Raw genomic sequence first — 26,815 nt, forward strand, 5'->3', positions numbered from 1 at the left:
TGGGAAGCAATAATATACCAAACTTTGGAAATAGTTTCCTTACTCTCTAAATGGCAATGAGAAACCTGTTAGTAGATACCTAACTATAAACATATTCTTTTAATTACAGCTGCAGACAATGAAGACTTATCTTGAAGTAAGTGGTGTTTATGCTTAAAGCACAAAAATATCATATTTTCTTAGTTCAAACATCTGTCTAAGGACTAAGGACTAAATCGAAATTTTAATCCCAACTATAGTAGACCCAATGAATCAATAATTTCCAAAGATCTCTTCACAAACATAACACATGTTTTCTCAAAGGGCACTGCCAAGATCCAAATTTTGGTATTATGGAAGATATTTTCCTGTAAGCATATTGAGGTTTCGGATATGACTGGGATGCTGACAGGACTGATTGCATTTTCCAATGCCACTTTTAAAAAAACATGTTTGTGATTACATTGATACAATTCAGCCTTCATTAAATACCCATTTATGTAAATACTGTACTTGTAACGTCTGTAGTTATCAACTCTCTGTGTATGAACAGAGATGTTAAATAGTCTACGTAATACACATTCCACACTTTTAAAAAAAAGTGTACAGTGGGCCCTCCACATTCACTGGGGTTAGGGACACAGGGCCCCTGTGAAAGTGGGGGAAATTGCAAATAATCAATAGGATTTACTACATCTTGATTTATCATCCAGCAATTAAGTCAACAGGTCTACCATAGTTTGGACTAATAATGACATTTAGGACTGGGATGGCTCTAGGAATGGCAGTTCAGTTGTTTATTTCAAATAGTAAAGTATGGTCAAATTGATATTAACTTGTGGTACATATTAATCATCTTTTCAGACTTAGCCAGAGCAACATACAGATGCTCATGACCGTTAATATCAGATATGATTGATTTCAAAGTTTCCCATCACTAGCTGTATACACTATTGTCAAAAGTAGTGAAACTGCATTCCTGAAAAATGGCTGACAAAGCAAAGTACTAGAAGATGTGATAGCACATGTTTTTTTCTCTTTGATCCCCCACTTTCATTTCCCTTTCATTTCACTTTTATGAAGTCACAGGCTTTCCTCCTCTCCACAGCCTAATGTCAAAAGAGCTACTCTCTAACACTTGCATTATAAAGAATAAAAAGCTATCCTCCTTCCTTATTTTCTTTTGCCAAAGACCACAATGAAAATGAATGTGCAGAGAATCTTTTTTGTTTTTGTGTCTTTTAGACTAACATACAAAGGTGAACCAGCTTGAGTAGATATTACAACCATTCTTGTTGCATGAATATCACAGCCATCATTTTATATCATGGCTAAGACACACAACTCATGCATGCATGCATGCCAAGAACTCATTTTGGTGGCAAAAACAAGACTCTTTCAGTAAATATGGGTGAAAGAATTCTCAGTGGCCACTATTATTAACAGTATGATCTAATGGGCAGAGGGCACTATGATTAGGAAGACCTGGGTTCAAGCTATGAAGCTCATCAGGCATCATGGGTCAATCACCATCTTTTGTTTACTTGCTGTGCACCTTCTTCACAAGCAAACAGGGGCTCTCAAAAGCCACCAAGAAATGTGAATCTGCTTCTGAACAAAGAGGAGTTTTGAAATGTAAAAAAAAGGTAATAATAATCCAACACTGGCATAGTTAAGGGATATGGAAAATGTGGTCCTGTTTTTGTAACTCTTGACGCTTCCATTCCCCTTTATTACCCCCCCCCACCCCCCGAGGAAGCGTCCAGCACTGTCATCTCACCTTTTGAATAGGTTAGGGGACCTGCCCGTACTATTTAACATTTTTAAAACTGTAAAGTCGAAGGCTTTCATGGCCAGCATCCATCGTTTTTTGTGGGTTTTTCAGGCTATGTGACCATGTTCTAGCAGAGTTTCTTTCTGACGTTTCGCCAGCATCTGTGGCTGGCATCTTCTCTGAAGATGCCAGCCACAGATGCTGAAGAAATGTCAGAAAAAAACTCTGCTAGATCATGGCCACATAGCCCGAAAAACCCACAAAAAACTATTTTCAAAACTCATTTTTCAAAACCAACCATGGTGGTACCTGCGTGATTTTTTTCACTCTTGGTTTATTTTGGCATTCTCCCTCTTACCATTCTTGGGCAAAATGATCAAGAGGGCGGTTGCCTTCCAGCTCTAAGATGTCTTGGATGAAGCCGATTATCTAGACAGACCCATTTCAAACCAGCTTCATGGCGGGATACAGAGTGGAGACTGCCATGGTCGCCTTAGTCGATGATCTCCGCCTGGGCATCGACAGGGGAAGTGTGACCCTGTTGGTGCTCTTGGACATCTCAGCGGCATTTGATACCATAGACCATGGTATCCTTCTGGAATGCCTGAGGGAGTTATGCATTGGGGGCACTGCACTCCAGTGGCTCCAATCGTACCTCTCAGGCAGATTCCAGATGGTAATTCTTCCAAGAGAGAGCTGACATCTGGCATCCCTCAGGGCGCCATTCTGTCCCCCATGCTGTTGAACATTTACATAGGGCGTTTACTGCTGTGGTTCCAAAATTATGGAATAGCCTACTGGAAGAGATCCGTCTTATCACTACCTTAGAGGCCTTTAAGAAGGCACTCAAAACGGATGTCCTCCGGTGGGCTTATCCACCGGACTCCATATAAAAGATTATGACGATTGCTCCATTCCTATGATTTTTGGCTATTGATGAATGGAATGTCAGTTAATTCAGTATTAGTGTTTTATTGATCGTATTTTGTATTATTATATCATTTTTACTGATGTCATCCTGCCTCGATCCTTGGGAGAGGTAGGAAATATAAATAAACATTATTATTATTATTATTATTATTATTATTATTATTATTATTAGTTCCCAATCACAGAAGGTCCCAGGGACTGAAAACTGGGAACCAGACATCAAAGTTGCCTGCCCCTGGCAGACCACAGTGAAGATTAGCCTGTTCACCCTGAGAGGAAAGACAAAGAGAATGTACCTTTGTGGCTTTTCCTGGACTTTAGTGTGACATTAGATACCTTCAACCATGACAATATTGTAAAGAAAAAGACTGAACTGGGAGTTGGACTACTCTTTTACTGAGTTTCTGCTCCTAAATGGATGTCCAGTTCTGAGATGGAGAGGGCTTGCCCCATGGAGACCCTACTATGGATTCTCCCATGAATCTGTTTTCTCTCCCAAGCTTTTAACATACACATAAAACTGCTTGAAGAGGTTGTTCAGTGGGTCAGAGTGAGGTGTCATCAGTAGGTAGATCAAACTTGACTCTATTTTTCTTTTCAAAAATGCAGGAGAGGTGGTGTTTATCCTGAACCATTGTCTGAACTCAGTCACTGGTTAAATAAGGATTGAAAACTAACTCAGTCCAGACAATATAGTGTTACTGATAAAAGTGGTTCATCAGCCTGGTTAAAGTGGTGGTCAATTTAGTCTAAAAGTCTAAATATGATGGATCATTTATCGTATGGGGAAACACATAAATCATCTCAGTCACTTGAAGCCCAAGATGCCTCGGTGGAATAGAGTGCCATTTATCAGATTGAGTCCTACGTGGATAGAGATATCCTGGCTAGTAACCATAGTGCAAGGCTACCTTTGAAGAAGGTTCAGAACTTCATTGAGTTCAGAATCACCGTAGTGAGACTACACACTGGGGCTGACCATTTCAGATATCGATCTATAGTACTGCATCAACTGCACTGGCTTTCCATTTCAGAAAATGCTAAAAATGCTGACCTTTAAAACTCTACATGGTGTAGCACTATACTACCTGGAGAAGTGCTTTATTCTATAATTTCCCCCTAATGATTATGATAATCACTGGAAATCTTGCTCTGGATACTATTACTCACAATGGTGAAGTTTTCTCCATAGTACCTTCTACATATCTTGAATGTAGTGAACACTGGAAGCTGCTTTATACTGAGGTAGAACCACTGATCCATCTAGAGTTTGTAACCTGACAGGCAACAGCTCTTCGTAATTTTTGGCAGGAGTCTTTCCTAAACCTACTTGGAGATCCCCAGTACTCTCTGGTAGTCACCCCTCCAATAGTCACCCCTCCAAGAACTAAGAAAACTGATCCAGCTTAGCTTTGGCAAGCAGGAAATATATATTCAAGATGGTATAACAATATTACTAGGGAGATTCCCCTGGTGTCCTTCTTACTGCTTTTATTATCCATTTTCTTGCTTACTTTTTAATATCAAAATATTTTGATCTTTTAATACTAAAATTGGTTTATTATTTCAGTTGTTTTACTTTATTAAAAAGGTAATTCTAAACTGCCATACAGACATTGGCCAGTTGAGTGGTATACATTAATTAAATAATTTTGAGAGTCATTGTATTAGTAACAATTATTGGCAAAAGTCTAGGAAATGCATCCTGTATCACTAAGGAGTAGATGCTTCAGTAATTTGGGGTGATCACATGCTTCAACAGCCCCAAAGAACAAAACTAGATGTGCCCCAAATTCCTCCCACTTGCATTCATCCACCGCTTTATTTATGTCTCACCTTCTTTCCCAGACTGGGACTGAAAGTGGCTTACAAAAAATTACAACAAGCACACATGTACTTCAAAACATACAAATGTTGAGCTTAAAACTGAATTAAACAACTGAATTAAAACTGTTTCAATTATTACTTTAAAGAACAGGTTGCTCACCTGTAACTGTGTTTCTTCGAGTGGTCATCTGCGAATTCACACAAATGGGTTTATTCTGCGCCTGCGCAGCAATCCTCGGAAACTTCTAGAATATAAGGCCCTTGGTGGCCCGCTCCTCTTCAGTTCCGAATGAGCCACTAATCAGCGCGGCAACAAGCATTGTCAAATGAGCAGACACTGAGGGGATGGATGGGCGGGTTTGTGTGAATTCGCAGATGACCACTCGAAGATACACAGTTACAGGTGAGCAACCTGTTCTTCTTTTTCGTGGTCTCTGCGAATCACACAAATGGGTTTAGACTAGCGAGCTGTAGTCAGTGGAGGAGGGAGTGTCAACAACCAATAAATCACATAATCAATAAAGTATGTAAACCAAACAACTGTGTTATTTATTAACAGTGCAACAGGTCTATTGCATGGCAGAGAGTAACACTGCCCTCCCAAAGGCTGCATCATGCCTGGCCCTTGAGTCCAGCCTGTAATGCCTAATGAATGTCAATGGCTGGGACACATCCTCAAGGGGAATCCCCGTCAAAAAGGCTGAGGATGCGGCTACCGCCCTAGTTGCATGGGCTCTAACCCGACCTGGTAGAGGCTTTCCAGCCAGTTCGTAGCAGAGGTGGATGGTGCTGGCCACCCACTTGGAGAACCTCTGCCGTGACACCAGCAGCCCCTTCTTGGTTTCAGAGTAGCACAGAAAAAGTCTCTCCGAACGCCTGGAAGCAGATGTCCTGTCCAAATAGAACGCCAGTGCCCTGCGGACATCCAGGGCATGGAGCTGGCGCTCAGAGTCCGTGGTCGGATTAGGAGCCAGAGTCGGCAAAACAATGTCCTGGTTGATGTGAAAGGCAGACACCACCTTTGGCAAGAAAGTGATGTCTGTACGGAGCACCACCTTGTCCCTGTGGAAACGGAGGAAGGGTTGGTCCATCCTCAGGGCACACAATTCACCAGCTTGGCGGGCTGATGTGATAGCTACCAGGAAGGCCGTCTTCCAAGTCAGGAGTCTCAGGTCCATGGTAGCTAAGGGCTCAAAGGGCTTGGACACCAAATGTGCCAGGACGGTGTATAGACTCCACTGAGGTGTAGGGTCTAGAATCGGTGGGTGCAAATTGTTGAATCCTCTAAGGAACCTCTTTATGAGAGGATCACCAAACAGAGAAGGCTTGTCCTGAAATAGGTAGTGAGACGAAATGGCAGACAGGTAGCACTTGATAGAACTCAAGGAGAGACCTGCGTCTGCTAGGGTCATGAGAAAATCCAGGACTACAGGGATGGAGACACGGGATGGTGGACTGTCCCTTGCTTGTAGAAAGGATAGGAACCTATCCCATTTGTAGGCATAGGACCTCTGTGTGGACGGTCTCTGTGCTGCCTTGATGATATCCTGTACACCGGATGGAAGTGTCCTCAGGATCGAATCCTCCATGCTACCAATGGGAGAGACTGCATCTCGGGATGGTGAACTTGTCCGTCGTGGAGCGAGAGCAGGTCAGGCCGGTGCTCCAGACGGAGATGGTCTTGTGCTCGTTGTAGGAGCGGAGCGAACCAGGGAGTTTTCAGAATTGCGTCCGTGTGGTCGGCCAGCATCTTCGAGAAGACCCGTGTGATCAGAGGAAAGGGAGGAAAGGCATACAGAAGACCATGAGTCCATTTGAGCTGGAAGGCGTCCTCTTCCGAACTCGGCTCTCTGTACCGTGAGCAGAATCTTACGGTGTGGGCGTTCAGCCTGGAAGCAAACAGGTCGAGGAGGGGGGTTCCCCAGCGATTGAAGAGTTGGGACACCACCTCTGGATGTAGTCTCCACTCGTGGCAAGTGGAGGGTGACCTGCTGAGTTGGTCTGCAAGGTCGTTCTGGTCGCCAGGCAGGTGGATGCATTGTAGCAGAATGCTTTGTGCTATGCACCATTCCCAAATGCGGGTGGTGACTGACAACAGAATCCTTGACTTTTTACCTCCTTGTTTGTTGAGGTAGTACATAACGGTGGTGTTGCCGGTGAGAAGAAGCACCACCTTGTCCGCGAGGACCGACTGAAAGGCTCTGAGTGCTTTCTTCACGGCAAGCATTTCCAAGACGTTGATGTGGAAATGCCCTCATCTGCCGAGAGTCCAGCGTTGCTCCTAAAAAGTCTATTCGCTTGGTAGGAGTCAAGTTGGACTTGTCGAAATTGACCTGTAGTCCCAGTGCTTGCAGCAGGGGCAGGGCAACATCCAGCTGCTTGAGGAGGGTGTCCTTTGAGGATGCTGCGAATAGCCAGTCGTCCAGATATGGGAAGACTGTGATGCCCCTTTGACGCAGGTATGCCACCACGGGCGCCATGCACTTGGTGAAGACTCTTGGAGCTGTGGAAAGGCCAAAGGGAAGGACCTTGTACCGGTAAGCCTGGTGTCCGACAGCGAAGGCGAGGAACTTGCAGTGGTCCTCCAGGATCGCTATGTGAAAGTAGGCATCTTTTAAGTCTAGCGTCACGAACCAGAGGTCTTCCTGTAGGAGTGGTAAGATAGAAGCCAGGGTTACGATCCTAAATTTCCTAAATTTTTTGTAAACAATAAAGTCATTGAGGGCCTGAAGATCCTTTATGGGTCTAAGGCCAGAGTCTTTCTTCGGTACAGTGAAGTACCTGGAAAAAAAGCACCGGTTGAACTCAAAGGGGAAAATGGATTCAATGGCGCCTCTGTCTAGAAGAGTGCGCACTTCTTCGAGAAGGGTGGCCGAGGGGACAGTTGAAACAAAGGCTCCAGTTGGTGGGAGCTCGGTGAACTCTAGGGCATAGCCCCTATGGATGATGTTAAGTGCCCAAGAGTCTGTAGTGATGGTGGCCCAGGTGTTGAAGAAAGGGCTCAGCCTGTTGGACGTGACGAGGTGCGCGGGAACACATCAGAACCTCTTCTTGCCCCGGCCATCCTTCTTCCTATACCCTTGTTGGTATCTGGGTTGGGAAGATTGACGCCTGTCTGGCTGGGGAGCAGGCGACCGGGAGGATCGGCCCTGAGGGTTACTGTCCTGGTGGTAAGGACGGTCCTGGGGCTGAAAGCGGTACTGGCCTCCTGGGTGCCAGGGGCGCTGACCGGGATACCTCTGGCGGGGGGACTTGGATGGAGCGGAAGACATACCGTGCTTTCTAGCCGCGGTCTTCATCCGGTACCTGAAGCTAAGCTTCTCGTCCGTGTCCCTATTGAAGAGGCCCGAGTTGTCATAGGGCATGTCTTCAATAGCCTCCTTCGCCTGAGGGGTGAGATCTGAGGACCGAAGCCATGCATAGCGGCGGAGAGCTATGGAGCCAGAGAGGATCTTAGATGCACAGTCCATGGAGTGCCTGGCAGAGATGATCTGCTGTCCCGCCATCAGGTGGGTCTCATTCCTGAGAGCCGCCATCATACGCCTCCTGTCATCGGGCAGGTCAGCAATGGTGGGGTCCATCTTCTCCACCAGGAACTGGACGTAGGCCCCCATGCAAGCCGCGTAGTTGGCGATCTTGAGGTCGAGGGCCGCCGAGGCGTAGAATTTATTTGCCAGACCGTCCAGCTTCTTGCTGTCCTTGTCGACAGGCGAAGAAGAGGTTTTGGGGACGAAGGTGGACTGGGCACCTTCCACAATAGCTGAATTCAGCTTGGGATGGTGTGACAGCCAGGACGGGGCCGACGGAGTAACCCGGTACAGGTTCTTGATCTTGCGAGACGTCGACGGGATGGTGGCTGGGGAGTCCCAGGAACGCTTCGCGATCTTTTCCAGTGGCGGGAAGTAAGCCAAGGCTGGAGGAGCTGGAGCCGAGCCGTGGATCCTCCTCTCCACCGGGTCAAGGGCAACATCTTCCGTATGGGCGACTTCCAGCTTGAGAGCATCAGCCATCCGTATGATCCTGTCGGCAAAGGCCCGGACGTCATCCATGGGCGACGGGACAGAAGGGCCTTCGGGCACAAATGGGGCGTCTTCATCCGAGATGGGAGACACATAACGAGGAGAACCCGAGCCGGACCTCGAGGGGGATGGGCTGCGTCGTCTGAAGAGAGGATCGGATGCCCCAAGATCGTCCCGGTCATCCCGGCGGGAGGTTTCATCATCCGGGCGACGGACCCGTGAATGAGCACGAAGGTTACGACGCAGACGGGACGGGTCAACCGGGATGAGGTACTGTCCCGTGTGCTGGTCGTGAATGAGATCCGGGAACGCCTGGAAGAGGTCCCGATCATGCTCTGTAGGGGTAGGATGTAGGGGCAGGATGGTCTGCAGCCAGAGCCTCATCAGCTTTGGTACCTAGCGTAGCCCGGTCCCGTGAGGCAGAGCGTGGCCTTCTCCTTGGTGAGGGCGAAGGAGATTTTGACCTCGGCCTTTGAGGAGAGAATGGAGCATAGGAGTCCTGGAGCTCTCCTTCCGATTCAGAGTCCACATTCACAATCTGTAGGCTATCTGCCGGTACAGAGAGGTGACTGGTGAGGAGGACTCTGGGTTCGAGCAGCACCATCCAGGAAGGGGCCAGTAAAGACGGAGTCGGGGTTTTCACCGGCTCAGCAACAGGCGATGTCGACGGTACTGGCCTCGACTCAGGCGGAGGCACTGAGACCGTGCTTGGAGGCCCCTTACGGCGGCTCTTAGAAGGCGGCGAGGATGAACGAGCCCGCTTCTTGTCCCGATCGGAGCGCTTATCCCCTTTTCTCTTGGGAGCTTTGGGGGCATCCGACTCCCCAGAGGCTCCAGAACCGCCAGGCTGGCTGAGAACCCTCTCGTAGAGGGCGGCCTTGAGTGTCCGATCCCTGTTCTTGAGGGCCTGGGCGGACATGGCCTTGCAGTGGGCACAACTGGCCTGAACATGTGCCTCCCCCAAGCAGAGGACACACTTGTCGTGGCCGTCGGCCTTGGGGATTTTCACCCCGCACTTGGTGCATTGCTTGAAGGAGGCCATGGTAAGAGAAGTCCGTTACCAGTCCGAAGTCAAGCCGTAGAATCAGAGAAGGTCATCAAGCCAAAGTTTTTAAAAGTTTAATGAATCAGAAAAAGATCTTTTAGATTAGCATCATTTAGCACTTTGAAAAACGTAAGTACTGAGCCAATAAAATAAAATTTAAAAATTCATCTTTCCCATTTTTCATAAAAGTGACATCTGAGAGAGCCATTAATTGTAACTACATACGCAGATCCTTTGGATCTGAGATCTTTTCAAGGTGCAAAACAGATCCTCTTTCAGCCGAATATATGAAAATTATTCTTTGGCAGAAAAAAAGGTTAAAAGAGGTAATTGAGACAGTATCCAGGTTCACTTTCTGGCAAGAAATATTATGCTTAGCAGATTTTGCCCTAAGCTGTGCTCTGCATTCAGTCATAATAACCACCTGTAACCAGCAATAGTGAATAGGCCATCACTGTTGACACAAGGTAATGAGCTAGCAAGGTTTTCAAACGTTGAAATTTTCCACAGATGGTCACCAGAGCTTTCACATGTGCCAAGACAGTAAAACCTCCTTTTCTTTTAATTCATCCTACTCGGCAACAAAGCAAAGTGCTCTGTTTCAGTATTAAGACTTTCTTTAAAACATGCATGAGTGGCTTTCAGGATAACTAACATATGGAAAAATGTAGCTCAAAATACCAGCTGACTCTTAGGTAAGTTGTATGCCAACTATTCAGATTCTAGGGCAGGAGTCATATTCTCCTGTGCTGGGAGAACATGAATAAAACAAAGAAGATGCCTTATACTTTTTGTCCATCTTGCAGGGGTTCCCAAAGGTTTCAAAAAAGCATTCTTTTCCATCACTACCTAGAAAGGTCAGGAATTGAAAGCATGGGCTCTTCTACAGGGCAAAGATACTTCCTCTTGTAACAAGCAGTAAATACATTCTAATTTATCCAAATTAATTAATGTAAGTCTTCAAAAACAACTCAAGTGAAAAATTCAAATTTCCCAAGCAATCCTATCTGACAGCAGGGTGCAAACTATGAAGTTACTTCGTTATGTGCTAAATCATGTGGCCTGCCATATGTTTTTTGGCTTGCAAGTCCCAGGATTCCTCGTCCCTGCCTATGCTGGTTAAGGCTGATGAGGGTTGTAGTTCAACAATATCTGGAAGTCTGCAAGGTTCCCCACCCTGTAAATGTATAGGTTTGTTCACAGCATGTTGCAGTTTGAGGAGAGAGCTTGGTTAAGACCTGCATTGGACCCTTATCCACCCATATGTGGCAGCAGTGATCGACATCTAGGAAGCTGCCATTTTAATTTCCTACTCCAGAACAATGTTACATTAGGCGGCCCAGAATGTTAAAGGAAAGTTTTAAATAGTGACATCTCAGACCCATCAACTTACTCAAAAGGCTCTGTAACCCCTAAAGAATGTATAACCATTGTTCTAGAGCAGCAGAGCAGCAGTTCTCAAGCTGCAGATCGCGACCCCTTTGGAGGTTAAACAACCCTTTCACAGGGGTCTCCTAAGACCATCAGAAAAACGCGTTTTTCCGATGGTCTTAGGAACTGAGACACTGCAATTTTATGGTTGGGTGTCAACACAATATGAGGAACTGTATTAAAGGGTCATGGCATTAAGATGGTTGTTCTATAGAAAACTGTTTTGTTTTGCTAGCATTTCCAGTATTTTCACTCTCTGCTTTAATTCTTTGAGTATTTGATTCACAAATTAGTACATGGTTTCCATGACTAAGGAAAGACAGTGGACCCTTGGTATTTGCTGGGGTTTGGTTCTGGGACCTCCCGTGGATGCTCAAGTCCCATTAAACAGAATGTAATAGGATGTCCCTTATATTTTCAAGCCGTGTATGTTTGAATCCATGGAAATGGAGAGTCAGCTGTACAGTAAAATTAAGAACCGTGCAAAAGCAGAAAATAGATGGAGGAAAAGACAAAAAGGTTTGGGGGGGGAATGTCTATACTAGCCACAATACCTGAGTATTCTGGCCTTGAAGCTGCCTTAATTTCCCCCCTTACCTGCGCATTCTGGAGTGACCAGAGTCCCTCTATGCCACCCAGCATCAGTACTGGTACAAGTTGCAGCCTCTGAGGTTGAAAATGAGGCACCCAACAATTAACATATGCTTGAGAGCTTCACTGTGATATCAGAGGGAATAACCGACAGGTAGGCTTTTTAAATTTTGATTTAGGAGAACCATATTGACTGTCCTAGAAACTCTACACAAAACCAGGGGTTAATTACCCCAGGATAAAGTTATTTACCCAAGGGTCAGGTCAGCCTCTCTGGATCTGCGTCTGAACAGGCAAGATCGGGCCTGAACATGCCCTGGGGTTTTTGGCCCACATAATCTAATCTAGACAATGCAAAGCCAGGCCTTTAGTCCCATGTGAACAACCACCTAGTCTAACATTCACACCACATTGACTCTCCATATATATGTAACTGAGAATTATAGTAGCCATTATTATTTCCATAAATAGATCTTACACACATATTAAAATGTCTCCTCTGCACTTTATGGGATGAGACTGCTCTTAAAGTATTCGTATCACCATCTGGATGTACTCTTTCATCCAGCATTTTCCGTTGAGGATGTATCACACACGACTTAGTCATATCCAGGTTCAATTATCATGACCTGCTCTTTGTTGGTTGCCTTTGAAGTAACATCTTCCAGGGCAAATGCAATAGCAATAGTGTTTACGTTTTTATATTGCTTATCAATGAACTCAGCACTCTTGAAGCGGTTTACAATCTGTAAGCCAATTGCCCTCAACAAGCTGGGTACTCCTATGAAAGGATGGAAAGCTGAGTCAACCTTGGAGCCCTCTGGGATCAAACTCATAACATTGTGGCTGCAGTACCGGCATTTAACCACTGCGCCACCAGGGCTCCTTAGTGCAGAACACAGCAATACAAATACAGTGGTACCCCGGGATACGAATGCGCCGCCTTACGAAATTTCCGGGTTACGAAAAAAATCCATTTAAAAAAACTGTTCCGGGTTACGAAGGTTTTTTCGGGTTACGAAAAATTTTTTGGTGCTTTTCAGCGCTATTTCACACGAAATCGCGGCTTTTCCCCATTAGCGCCTATGGGTTTTTCGGCTTGCGAACTATTTCGGGTTACGAAAGCGGCGGCGGAACGAATTAATTTCGTAACCCGGGGTACCACTGTATATAAAATATAAAATATATGATCCAACTATTTACATCAACAATATTGGTTTCCCATTTGTTTTTAAGACCAAGCAACATGCTGGTTTATATCTTCAACCCATTTTAGAATTGGCGTACCCAAAGTGTCACCATTCCCTGGCTGACCCTGCCCAACTCCTGAAGCTAGATTCAGCTTCACACAGCATCGTTAACTGAAGTGCAAAGATAGGATCTTCATTGTTAGGGCACATTGTATGCTCCTTCACTCCATGCAGGTGTTTCAGCAGCAGATAAACAAACAATATTGTTCCCCAGGACCTCTAACTAATTATGCTGTAATTTCATCATTATGGTCTCTATGCTGTAATTGCTGTTTCCTCTTACGTTTTTTCCCCTTAATTGATTTTCATGGAAATGTTGTTAGCAGCTTTAAGAATTTCTAGAATGGATCAAAAGTACAGAATACACAGTAGGCTCTTGGTATCCGCTGGAATTTGGTTTGAGAACCCCCTGTGGATACAAAAATCTGTGGATGCTCAAACCCCATTAAATACAATGGCACAGTAAACAATGTCCCTTAGAATCTAAAACAATGTCCCTTTCAAAAAATAGCAAAATCAAGCTTTGTTTTCTGCAATTTATATCTTTTTGGAATATTTTCAAGCTGTGGATGGTTGAATCTGTGGACAAAGAACCTATCGATATAGAGGGCTGATTGTATTTCTTTTTGATGAATTAAATGAAACAAATACTGACAACAACAACAACAATAATAATATTTGTAAATGTTAAAAGAGATTACAGTTGTTTTACATCTATTTTGGATGGGCAAAAAAATGTCCCCACAGTACAGTTTGGAAAGCACCAGTAAAACTATTTTCTGAAAACACTCTCAATGACATGTAGCATTGTTACAGAAAACATGTTACCTGATTCCTGGAGATAGCGATACACCAAGAAATTCACTTCGTCACTGGTTATGCTCATCTTAGCCCCACCTCAATATGATGAGGTTTGCAAGAAGTGTGATCCACACTCTGTTCAAAGAGGAAGATATGAATACAGGGTTTGAGTATAATCATTTCACTTTTATTTAAACATTACTGTAGTTTAAATAAGCATGTTCTAGGCATGCTTTGATTTAAATCTGAATTACAGATGAAGTTCTTTTAAAAAAAAACCTAAACAATTATAAAGACCTGAAGCACCTATAAACTTTGAATATTCTAGCAGAGATGTAGTTTTTATAAATATGATTTTTAAAGCTTTGAAATAGTTTCTGCGTGTATTATTATTATTATTATTATTATTATTATTATTATTATTATTTGCTGCTGCTGCTGTTGTTGTTGTGTGCCTTCAAGATGTTTTTGACTTATGGTGACCCTAAAGCATGTGAGGTTGGCAAGATTTGTTCAGAGGGGGCTTGTCATTGCCTTTCCCGGCTGAGAGCATGTGACTTGCTCAATATAAAATATTACAACAGTTCTAAAGAAACAAAGCCAACAGGCCAAGAATTGACATAGAAACAAAGTTGGTATTTCAGTCTGCTCCCATAATATTCTTGTTTTTTTCACCATCTATCCCTCTGATTTGCTACATTAGTGTAATAATATAATGTTCAAACATCAGGAGAACCTTTTAATATCTTCCTTCAGTGTGCAAAACAAACAAATGTGGACCAGTGTTGTAAACAGCAGAAGAAATCAGAAAGTAAAGACAGTAGGAGAAAAAAAAAAGTAGAAAGACTGGGAGAGCTAGCTTATCTGCTACAGGGTCACTTGGTGAGGAAGCAACCAGACACCTCTGAAACAGAAAATAAAGGGAATTACACTTGTCCCTCCATATTCGCTAAGGTTAGGGGCACAAGAATGTGGGAAAACCGCAAATAACAAAAAAACACCATGTTTTTACCTCAGAGGACACCTCTCTAGGAATCTCTAGGTCCTCCAGTGCAACTCTGCCATCAACGTCCACTGAACTGCACTGGAGGAGCTACAAATACTCCTAGTAGAGTATTTTCTCTAGGAATCTCTAGTAGGTCTTTCAGTGCACCTTAAAGTTGACCCTAGAGTTGCACTGGAAGACCTAGAGATTCCTAGAGAGAACATATTAATCAAATCCGTGAATAATCAAATCTGCAAATAAAACTGCAAACATGGAGGCATGAGTTACTTTGTAATTAATAAGCAATATCTATATACACACATACACATATAGGGTGCAAAGTAGTAACAGGTTTAGAAATGCAACACTTCCTCCATGTACAGAGGTGCTGATTTACCATCATATACATTTTTAAAAAATAATTAATTAATTTAACTAAGATATTGTAGGGGCTCATTCCCACTTGGAGGTGAATTCAGTTCCTGGTTCTCCTTTGCTCTGATTAGGAAAGTGATTCTAAAAGGTCCCCTGTTTTCCCTCCCCCATTGAAATCGCTTTTTTTGGGCATGATTCTCGTCCCCACTGCTAGTGCTGCTTCAAAATCCCGTCAATCATCTGTGACGTAAGCAGCAGACCAGCTTAGAAATGGGGGGGAGGAGGGTTGGAGGCCGAGAGAGTGTGAGGCTGAGAGAGTGTATCGAGGAAGGGTCAGAGGGGCAGGAGGGGGAGTCAGAGGAAGAAGGGGGCAGGAGGAGCAGGGTGGCAACAGAGCAAGGCCGGGGAGGATGGAGGCAAGGAACCCAGGGAAGCTTGGAAAGGGAGGGCACCGGGATCCAGGGCGGCTTGTGAGAAGGAGGGCAGGGCATGTTTTCTTTTCATTTCCTTTTTGTAAATAACATTAATCGATGAAGCAATAGAGTGGTTTGGCACCTTTGCAAGTAGATGCTAAACCATTCTGTCACTTCGATTAATTTAATTTAATTTACAAAGGAACCAAAAGTCACACCAATAAATGAAAAGACAGCACTGGGGGGGGGGGGTGGGTTTGACATCTCCAAAAAATGGGGAGGGATGGTAAACACCCCTCTGCCATTAGTCCCTCCCCTCCAGAATGCTGCGATTCCAATCTGTCGTTCCCACTTGTTCAACACTCTTTGGAATCACTTTTTTTCCTCTCCAAAAGAATCTCTTTTAAACTAGTGTCTCAAAAAACAACAACAACACACGGTTCTTTTGCCTTTGCCTTGCTTCATCACAACAGGATTTGATCACATTGTGACAGGAACCGGTTTCAAATAGGAACGAGGGTCATTTAATCCGATCAGCAATTTGATTCTTTTTATAGTGGGAATGACCACTAGGAGTGTTAAAATACACAGTTCTGCAAGACCAATGTATTGGTAGCTCATGTTTATTTTCATTCTGACCAAACAGTTCTCTTATTATATCAGATTGTCCCCCATATTTGGTCGGACGTCTCCACTATATACACTACAGCCTTTCGGCCACGCAACGTCTAAAATTAGTTGCTTCAGAACTGGCATGTGTCCATTTTTTGTTAACCAAAAGGACCTTTGTGCATTGAAAGACTGTGTTTGACCATGCCTGCTGCTTAGAGCAGCATCTGCTGCTTTAAGTCTGCTATACTCATCTACAGGTTTCCCTAAAGCTGAAGGTCATGCATGACTGTAGCAGATGTCTCTGCATTATTTATGTGAGCAGTTCTTTGGAACTGTGTGGTGCTTTTATTTCACTGTCCTAATATAATTCATCAACTATTCACATTAATTTCTCCCCATAGCTTTAACAATCATGGTAAATTAGGACCTTTCTTCCCAATTACTATTTTTATTTATTACATTAATTTGTACTTCACATAATCAAGATAGTTAAGTAATCCCTTTTTATTTACTTTTCTCCTTGAGAAAACGCCAGGATCTTATCCTCAGTTAGGAAATCCCTGCTTCTTTTGAATAAGGAGAGATTATTTTCTAATTGAAGGTCTTAATCTTTTTTTAAACACAATTATAATGTAGAACCCAAGAGGAATAACTAGCAGTATAGAAAGACAGAAATAGCTCGTAGTGATAGTTGATCCAACATGGTTCAATACAGCATCATTATATCTCTTAAATAGGGTTGGAATTCATTAATACATTGTCAGGCCACCCACCAACATCCCATTACTAGCCACCATCCCCAATCTCAAGGCCTGGGATGCTCCTGACAAAGTAATCCTATACGTCAGTTATCTGCTCAGTTCTGTGGCTGCAGAAATCCGTCACGCTAGTGAAGTTCTTGTCTGTTTGACTGTCACACTAGAGATGCTCTTGACTTCTTGAGTTGTATCAAGGGTCCTGAGACCATTTGGATAAACTACCAGTTGACCAGATATGGTGACTGTGGCCATTTGAGTCATTTGAGTACTGAACAGATCTGTAATAGCTTCCATGGGCATATGATGGGCAGGGCATGACTCATATGACAATCCTTTCTATAACCATTTTGTCCACGATGGATCCATCTACAACAATAACTGAATACACAAAATTATTCACTTTGATATTAAATGTACATATAATGGCCTTGCATTACTTGACTTGCATAGAACAGTAAACACTGCCACAGTTACATGTATCTGAAAAATCAAAGAGTCAATATCTCAGGCCAGCTGAACAAAACCATAAAAGCTTAGACAAATACAGCCAAACAAAAGAGGCTTGTGGCAATCTGATGGTTTTAAAAAGAACATATTATTCAAGTTACAATGGGCAAAATTCAACAATGTACAAATAGCTTTCTGCTAGTGTAAGAAACACGCATCCTTCCCTACAGCTCCCAAAATATGCTACCATGCCTTCTCTATAGAATATTTTGAGGGCCTTTTCCTTATACCACTGGGGGGGAAAACCCATTCAGTTAATTAACTACATAATCCAAGTCCAGGATAGAAAAGAAGGATTAATTGGATACAATCAAGTATAATTTCAATATTTTTAGGACCTAAGATTTATGATGCAGTAGTCTGGAAGATCTCAATTTAAAACAATAACTAAACTGCCAAAAAATAGCATGAGTTGCAATATTTCAGTTCTCTGCATTATTCAAGGTTTGCTAAAGTTTAAAACTGATATCAATGCAATGTTCCATGTTCAAATAATAGCCATCCAGTCACAAATTACCCTGAAACTGACTGTCCTTATCCTTCTGCATTACAAAGCTTGGAAAACCTCCATTGATAGTCCACTTCCAATTAACCTTCTCATGTACTGTATATGTCTTCAGACAATGATGTTCAAGGATATAAATGAGCATTACAGCCTTTATGATCTCTGGATTCTAGTATATGGCATTCCAGAGATTTCCTGAGTAACTTTTTGGCAAGCTTGCTCTATCTCCCATCACTAATTCCCCATCTATGGCAGAGTTAAAATGCATTTATTTTTAAACTTTTATTAATACAAGACCATTAAATGGCACCTTGATAGAACACAGCTACAAAAACATATATCATGAAATGTTTTTAAAGAATAAAATATAACCATCAATAAGCAAGTGAAGACTTATTTCTTCACTTGCCTATGGATTCTAATATGTACTTTCAAGTTCCTGTTTGTAGTCAATTTCATCTTGATACCAGCAGAAAACACACACACACACACACACACACACACACACACACACACACAGTTTTTAACCAAGTAAATTTTACAGTTCTGAGTTGGAGAAAAGATGAATTTAGGGTGAATCTACACTGGTCAGAATACTGTGAGCTGCTCCCAGAGTATCTAACCCTGAAACTGTCTGAATACTATCCACTGGTAACCGGAGCACTAGAAACAGGCGCCCAACATCAACTACAAGCCTGGGCAGCTCGGTTTGACTCACAACACCACTACCACCGCCAGTGGTTGCAGCACAGTGGGATGCTATGTAAACAGCAACTTGGTGTCACTCCGTAGTGCTCTGGAGTTTCCTGGAAGATCCAGAGCAAATGGTGAGGTTTTTAAAACAGGATTAAAGCAGAGATGACCCAGATTTGGTGCAGAATTGGCTTTCTCACATGAAGACAGTCTGCACTTGAACCAGGCTTTTTATCCTGCCTCATGTGGACAGGATGATGCGAGAGTGGGGGGGAAACCAAGGTAAATGATTTGTGTAGACATGGTATTAGAGAAACATGGGTATTGCAATGGTTAATCTCAACAACTCAAAGATGGAAGCTAAATTTTTGAAAAACTGTAATTCCATAGTATTTGGTCTAATGCCATAGAATTTGGAAATGAATAGCCACTCACATGTACAGAATGAAGTTAATATACACACACTGTTGTGATCAGAGCAGACAGTCTGAGTAATTTCCAATTTTGCTCAGGCATTGTGTAGTCACAGAGATAGCAACAACTCTTTTCCACTGCTGGCATTTTGGGTTACTGTGCAGTGTGATAGTACATGTTAGGTTATGCATATGAAAGCAGATATTCTCTAATGTGCATTGGCATCTTGCATAGGTGAGAAGAGGGAAAGTTGAATTTTGCATGACCTACTTTTGCTTTTAGTAAGCATGGCACACTGACATACTTCAGTATTCAAAGTAAGGGAATATAGCATGGTTTGGATGACTGGGGACAAGTTCTGTTCTTTCACACTCATTCAGTTCCTAGTGGATATGAATCTAGATGTCCACAACAAACTGTGGTTTGTTCAACTAGGAAGCATTCTCTAGACAGAGCATTTGATACCAGGGGAAGAAAGGATGGGCAGCATGAGAACAGATCTCATTCCTGATCCCAGGTCTGAGTTTCTGCCAAAAGAAACAACAGTGAATCTGTCCTTAAACAGCTACATAAGACCGGAAAATGTTTAAAAAGTCACTTCTGCAAGATTATGGTATCAGCATGTTGTAGGATCTGACTGCTTAGGAAAAGCCTCTTCATAAGTCTCCTGCCACAAAAATAATGATAAAATTGAAGAGTACAAAAATCAGGAATTTTATCAAAATTGATACAGATGATTTCTTCCACAAATGACATCAATTATCTTTATTAGATGTATATTTGGAAAACTTTAATCTGCTGAAGCATTATTAACACAAGTGCATACATTTTTTAGCAGCACAGTTTGTGTGTGTGTGCGCGCGCGCATGCTTTCACTTCACCTGTTGACTGTATGTGACTCCATTAATTTCATAGAGTTTTCTTAGACAAGGAATACTCAGAGGTCTCCCATTCTAGTACTAGCCAAGGCTGACCCTGCTTAGCTTCCCAAGATATGATGGGATCCGGTGCTCTTAGAGTGAGGCTCAACTGGCATTTCAGTACTAGCAAGCAAATCCACAGGCTATCTAACATTCTCATATTCTCACTTTCATTTCCTCTCTCCTCCTCTCTCTCAGCAATAGAAATAGCAAGTACATTTTTATACCACTTATCAGTGCACTTAAGCACTCCCAGTTTACAATGTGTAAGCTAATTGACCCAAACAAGCTGAGTACTCATTTTAGCGACCTTGGAAGGACCCTGAGCCTCGGGCTTGTATTGAACTCACAACCTTGTGGTTTATGAGTGAATGGCTGCAGTACAGGCATTTAACCACTGCACCACCAGGGTTCTCACATATGCATTTTTGTCAGTTATATACACTCATCCCTCCACATTCATGGGGGTTAGGGGCACAAGACCCCTGTGAATGTGGAAAATCTGCAAATAACAAAAACACTATTTTTTTTTTACCTGAGAGAACAGCTCTCTAGGAATCTCTAGGTCCTCCAGTGCAACTCTGTGGTCAACATCTGCCAGACATTGACCACAGAATTGCTCTGGAGGAGCTACAAATGCCTCGAGAAGTGTTCTGTTTAGGAATCTCTAGGTCCTTCAGTGTGACTTTTGCTTAAAGTTGAGAGGGTAGTGAGACAAGAGAAGGGCCTCTCTCAAGAACCTCAATATTCTCAGGGGCTCGTACAGGGAGATAACGGTCCTTCAAATAACTTGAGCCCAATCCGTATAGGACTTTATAGGTCAAAACCAACACTTTTAATTGTGCCTGGAAATGGATTTTGTGCCTGGAAACCAGCACTTTGAATTTGTGCCTGGAAAAATCCATGAATAATCAAATCCGCAAAAGTCAGTGCTGCAAATGTGGAGGGACTAGTGTAGTTATATTTTATAAAATAAATTCACTTTATTTTCCCTTTTCTATTATATCCTTTAAAGTCTGCATTTCTACCTTTTGCTCTCTTTATAGGATTGCCAAATGTTAATTTATTTTCCAGATCACTTTTTGGAGGTAATGTAGGACATCTTCATTTTTACATGGACCAGATGTGTAGTGGCAAATTCCTTTAAGTAATGGATTATTTTACCAGTAGTTTCACTAATAGTTTCATTTTCAGATACTGTTGGGTACCTTAAGCCTATGAGATAGCTGAAACAGGAACAACTTTACCCTACTGCCCTGGACAGAAGAACTCTAGTTATGTTACATCCAGGAGCCAGTGATTCAGGCCAGTGCTTTACAAGGGGGGGGGGGAGAGCCATAATCAGAAAAAAATACTGTGCTGTCTAATTTAGAGTTTCAACTATATGTTATTATTTCAAATTATTTCTGTTATTTTGATTTCAATAGTTAAGAACAATGGACAACATAAGAGGATGTGTGTGCTCAAACTACCTAGCCAAACCTTTGGAAGGAAAGAAAAGAAAAACCCAAATTTTCTCTTTTGGGGTAGCTTCACAGCTGCAGAACTACAGAGAATTGCTTTCTGTGTCATCTGATGATTAAGCATCAGAGGACAAAGCATCACATTGATGTCTCACAAGAGCAGAAACAGAAGTCTATTTATTTATAAAAAAAGAAGCAAAAATGTGCCAGTTTTCTCTTTGCTCCCTTGCACCTACCCCCACTTCACTTTTCCATATCTACTGGAACATATTGAATGCTTCACCCACCACGTGAAGGGCTCTGTAGTACTGGTGTAACCTACATAGTAATTGCAAATTTATTCTGCAAATATTGATCTTAATAGATAAAAAATGACACTATCTACAACAAAAGGGGCAGGGGGGGTGTATTGGCAAGATTTGGGAAACTGCAATACATCCTGAAGTACAAAAATAGTTTTTGCAAGTGGGATCTTAAGGAAAAGGAATAACCGTGGACTGAACAAAGTAGCTCTTGTGGGATTGGGGGGGGGGGGTTGCGGAGAATGAATGGAGTTGCAGAATATAGTGCAGTCTCCTGGAAGAATCTTGTTATGCCTATCATGCAGCAGTGAGACTAGAAAAAAGAGAAAATAAAATTCATAACTTGCTTCCATTATCACAACCTGGTCAGATTTGTTCTAAGTGGTGAGGAGCTGGTTAGGAACAGATCCAGAGGGACAAAGAATGGTAAAATCCACCCAACCACTCTCATTATGTGCAATGACAAATTTGCCTGGCACTTTAAAGAGAACTTGGTTTGTATTTGCTCAGAATTTGGCATCCCAGTTATATCAAAGTATAGGGAATTACCCCATGCTCTGTCCAATATCCTGAGATCAGTTTCAATTGCAGTGGCCTGATGGTGTGGACAAGATATCTCACATAAGCTTGACCGCACCACATATTGACTCATAATATTTAGTAGAGAATATTTAGTAGAAGTTGTAGTACAACTAGGCAGTGTCTATCACATTGAAAGTGACTGTAATGAGCACTCTCTTGAACAGTGGTATGTGAAAATTGCCACTCTGTTACTAGTATCTCCTTTCTCGGCAAGGTACCGTACTTGAACATGTGATAGTTAGGTAACACCAGCTGTTATTAGGGGAATAGTCTGGTTCCACAACAGGATATGGTAGCGAAAGAGCTCTGACTGTAAATGAAAGTCAGGTACAACAGAAAGTCAACAGGCTATATACTGTTGATCCTATTTAACTTTTGTGTGGCTTTTGATACTATTGATCATGATACCTTACAGGACACACGGACTCTCCAGTCACTTCATTCACACTCAGATAAATTTATCAGTGATATAGATTTGAATCGATTGACTCAGACTCAAGTAACTTCAGTGACTTGACTTGGACTTGACTTGGTAATAAATGAGGCACTGACTTTATTCAATTTTTAGCAACCAACCTGCTAGTAAGCAAGACCTGCTTCCAGAGTGCAGTGTGTTTCTCAGAGGGGAACAGCAAATGCATTAGGCAATGGGCTTGAAGTGGAAAGATCTTTACAATGTTCCTCTGGTGGGGACAAGCTTCAAAGCAGACCTCTAGCACCACCTTGAGCCCACTACTTAATGTGCTTTTCATTTCCCTCCAGGAAACACACCCTGCCTTCTTTTTTCTATTAAAAGTTGGCTCCCAGACTTGAGACACAACTTGAGATTTGACTTGAAAATATCTTGCAAGGACTTGAGACTCAAATTGAAACTAGAAGGTAGAGACTAAAGACTTGACTTAAGACTTGGAGTAAAAGTTTTGAATATATCCCTGAAATTCAACAGTATTCTGATATATATCAATGATCAAAGCAGTTAATTTATCTAGTTAACACCTAGATCAACGTGGTGTTAAAGACCACCATATCAATAACCAGTAACCAGAAACAGATGAGTTCATTCAGTTAGTCAGATGTTATCCTTCAATAAGAATAGATTCTGTTTATAAATCACTTATAATCCATACCCAACACCACTCCTCTCCTACAGAATCTACTTCTGGGTTGTTCTATGGCCCACTCCAACACATAATTGTGCCCCTAATCATATATCCATAGTCAGCAGTGCATTCGTCTGGATAGAGCCCCAAATCAGCTCAACTGGCTGATATAAAAATAACAAGCTCTATTAATTACAGATACAACTAGAAACTAAAACATTGCACTTCTTATTTTTTAAGCCCCAAAATGCCACAAAATAAATTTTCCAGAAAGGACTTGAGCTACATGGTAGCACTCTTCTAATAACTTCCCTTCATTAGGTAATAAAAACCAACATCCATATAATTATGGTCTCAGTCCCAGAAATCTGATCACCATATATGCTATTGTCCCATATGTGTACATGGCATACTGTGACCAACTGGAGAGGAGTAGTAAGTACAAAGCTGAGATAATATCATCCTGAATTCTACATGAAGAGTGTTCTGATTAATAGATGTGACATACAGTGGCTAAGATCCTACTCTGCTTGATCATAACGTATATATCTGCCAGCAGAATTGCATTACACAATCCCTATGCTGAACATCAATGTCATGCAACATATGTAGAACAATAGTCACTGTGCATGGTTGACAATCCATTGTGCAATTGCAATGCAAAATGTAGAAACACAATGCACAGATGCATTTCACTAAGTACTTTAATGTGCTACTGTATGAGCAATGGTCACACATCACAATTCTGCTTACACTGCCATCAGGTGGATACAAACATTGTACATCATTCCCTCCAACAAAAAATACTCCACATGCATAGCACAACTTATCACACTAGGGAGATCCTGAAGAAAAATGGGATTTAAAAGAGTTTTAAAGTAAAAAACAAACAAACCTACAAATGCTGGAAGTTTTATCAGTTGATGTCGCAGTTAAAGTGAAATAACACTAAGTTAAACCAAATGCAAAGCAGAGAAAACCGACAGCTTTTTACTAGTGGAACTTCCTCAAAGTAAAAAGGTGCCAGTTTTCTCTGCTTTGCGTTTGGTTTAACTTTGCATTATTTCACTCTGTGGGTCATCCAGTGTGATAAACTTCCCACATTTGCGGTTTTTAAAAAAAACAACGAATCTAGTTTAAATTCTGTTTTTCAGCGGGATCTCTCTAGTGTGATAAACGTCTTATACCTGTTTACGTCTCTAAGAGGATACCAGTCCATGAGTGCCCTTTCTCTTCAGAGCAGTAATTTTCAAATGCTCCACAGTGTATCCTGCATTCTTCAGAATCTCTCCAGAGATTCCATTCAGTCAAGATCACCTACAGAAGATGAAAACCAGCTTATCTGGAAGTTGAGGCTTTATTCACAAAAAAGGGCCATAATAATAGAAAAGGACTTTTTCATTTTTCACAAACAATACAATGTGAACCTTAGGCCTGACCCTTCATTCTTCCCTAGGTAAATCTGGCATTCCATGTGGCCAGTTGCTGGTTATCCCTTCTTTTTTTCTAGGTCTACCTCACCACAAGAGAAGGAGTAGCACTCCTTAGACATCCTGAGAGCAACCAAATTTCACTTAGATAGCACCAACACAGTTAATACAATGGACTGCTTGCCTCCTATAGAGCCTCATCACTTGGAAAGACGTATGCCTTACCCAGGGATTCTATGCCAGTTTACTCAAAAATAGGTTCCGCTGAGTACAATGGGGTTTACATCCAAACAAGTGTGGATAGGACTACAGTATTCAACTTACTCCAGAAAATAGTGCACATTGACCGTCAGAAGTTGGGCAAACCTAGGCCACAATTTCAGATACGATTGACACAGTCTCTTCTTCTATACACTTAAAACCTATTAGTTTGCTTGGTTTAGTTTTCTGTCCTCAGCTGGTTTTCTTAATAACATCAGCCTCCAGCATTTAAGGTTTGAAAGCAGAAGTGGATCTTTTCCAACTCCCTTGGCTCCACAGTGAAAAGAGTTTTTGCTGTATTGATCTTTTTTCCCCTCAGTGCTTTGCTCAGAGGAAAAAAAAAAAAACCTGCAACTGTCTTAATTAGCATGATTGTGTTGTATTCTGTATCATGACCTACTTTTGAGAAACAAGAACTTTCTTTATTCCTTTTAAAAACAACAACCCTGAACTCTACAAGTTTTTATAAAGCCATCATCAAGGGGAAAGGGATAGGAAACAGGGCAACAGCTTTAGGAACCAGATCACTGCAGTACAGATAAAAAAGAAATATTTGTCATACTGAGTCCATTATTATTTGTGAAGGTGGACTCTGTGTACCTGCAGTGGAACTGTGGAAAAAATGCAGTAACTACCTTTCAAGGAATAACCTATTTATACCCACTTATGAACAGAATTTGAACAGTCCAGTGTCTTTTCTTCTTCCTACCCCATCAGATTATCCCAACCACTTTTCCCTCACTCTGAATTCTCCTCCCCTACCAAGCATCAGCACAAAGCTGTCATTTTCTTCCACGAACTTGGAAGTTACTTTGTTAACTCATTACTTTTATTTCTTTGGAATAATGAACTTGAACACTGTTACTCTTCTGCATGTAACAGCCAAGTCTGTAATCAATTATTTTTCTGTATGATAATATTGGGGGTGGGTGGGGAGGTGGTTTGCCTAGTACAGTGGTACCCCGGGATACGAAATACCCACGTTACGAAATTTCCGGGATACGAAAAAATCCCATAGGAAATAACTGTTCCGGGTTACGAAGGTTATTTCGGGTTACGAAGAAAATTTTGGTGCTTTTCGGCGCTATTTCACACGAAATCGCGGCTTTTCCCCATTAGCGCCTATGGGTTTTTCGGCTTGCGAAGTATTCCGGGTTACGAAAGCGGCGGCGGAACGAATTAATTTCGTAACCCGGGGTACCACTGTACTTGATTCTTTATGTGTTCTAATTCATTCTGATCAATGAGATGAGGAGTAAGGTTCACATGAATAGCAGCACATGTGTTCCTTCGTTGTGGAGTTTTGTGCAACTAATGAGGAACAAAGGAGACAAAAATAAGGAAGAATAGAGGGAAGACAAGGAGACACAGTGAAAACATGGTTTGCACTAGGGATGGATTTCTTCATCTTGCCCAAGGTTAGTTACCTTCCTCCATTTTGCCCAAATAAAAAATAAAATTGCTGCTGCTTCTAGAAAAAGTGCATGACGTATGTGTGAGGCTGGTGGAATGGAGAGTGATACTTTGCCAGGCAGGCAGGCTGTTCCAAACAGTGGCACAGGGCACATACTTTGATTGTGTTGGTGTGAACTCGGAGAGACATAACTAGATGGGAAGAAGTTTATCTGCATGTCTCAGAGATTGGGGTGGAGGAACCAGAAAATATTCTCCTGTATTATTCAATACAGTAGTAGTATTACCAGTAGTAACAATAAAGGTAGGTGTTTTTTATTGCTGTGTACCTTCAAGTACTGTAATTTCTGACTTACAGTTACTCTAAGATGAACCTATCATGGAGTTTTCTTAGCAAGTTTCTTCAGAAGAGGTTTGCCATTGTCATCCTGTGAG

At 42.2% G+C, this 26,815-nt stretch overlaps 2 protein-coding genes across 13 annotated transcripts in view; both read right to left on the reverse strand.

Annotated features, from left to right (window-relative positions):
- TBL1X (transducin beta like 1 X-linked) overlaps positions 1–26,815 on the reverse strand; it is a 201,541-nt gene that overhangs the window by 26,228 nt on the left and 148,498 nt on the right. For all 12 annotated transcript variants that reach the window (XM_042456574.1, XM_042456575.1, XM_042456576.1 and 9 more), the window contains one exon: positions 13,675–13,782. In XM_042456574.1, coding sequence (XP_042312508.1) covers positions 13,675–13,732 — 58 coding nt within the window. In that variant the 5' untranslated portion in view covers positions 13,733–13,782. The remainder of the gene's footprint in view (positions 1–13,674; positions 13,783–26,815) is intronic.
- Positions 6,716–12,386, reverse strand: LOC121924966. The gene is made up of 2 exons (XM_042456581.1): positions 7,785–12,386; positions 6,716–7,155 (listed from the first exon to the last, which is right to left on the reverse strand). Exons 1-2 carry the CDS (start codon positions 8,911–8,913, stop codon positions 6,725–6,727), a joined length of 1,560 nt encoding a protein of 519 aa, XP_042312515.1. The 5' UTR covers positions 8,914–12,386; the 3' UTR covers positions 6,716–6,724.

This window comes from Sceloporus undulatus, chromosome 3 (assembly GCF_019175285.1).
Source record: "Sceloporus undulatus isolate JIND9_A2432 ecotype Alabama chromosome 3, SceUnd_v1.1, whole genome shotgun sequence".
In the NCBI taxonomy this organism is placed as follows: Eukaryota; Metazoa; Chordata; class Lepidosauria; order Squamata; family Phrynosomatidae; genus Sceloporus; species Sceloporus undulatus.

Coding starts and splice junctions, on each gene's coding strand:
- LOC121924966 (XM_042456581.1), bottom strand. CDS start 8,913: ATGAGGCTCTGGCTGCAGACCATCCTGCCCCTACATCCTACCCCTACA. Junction 7,156..7,784: donor GACCGCGGCTAGAAAGCACG/GTATGTCTTCCG, acceptor CCACTCCTACAG/GAAGACCTCTGGTTCGTGAC.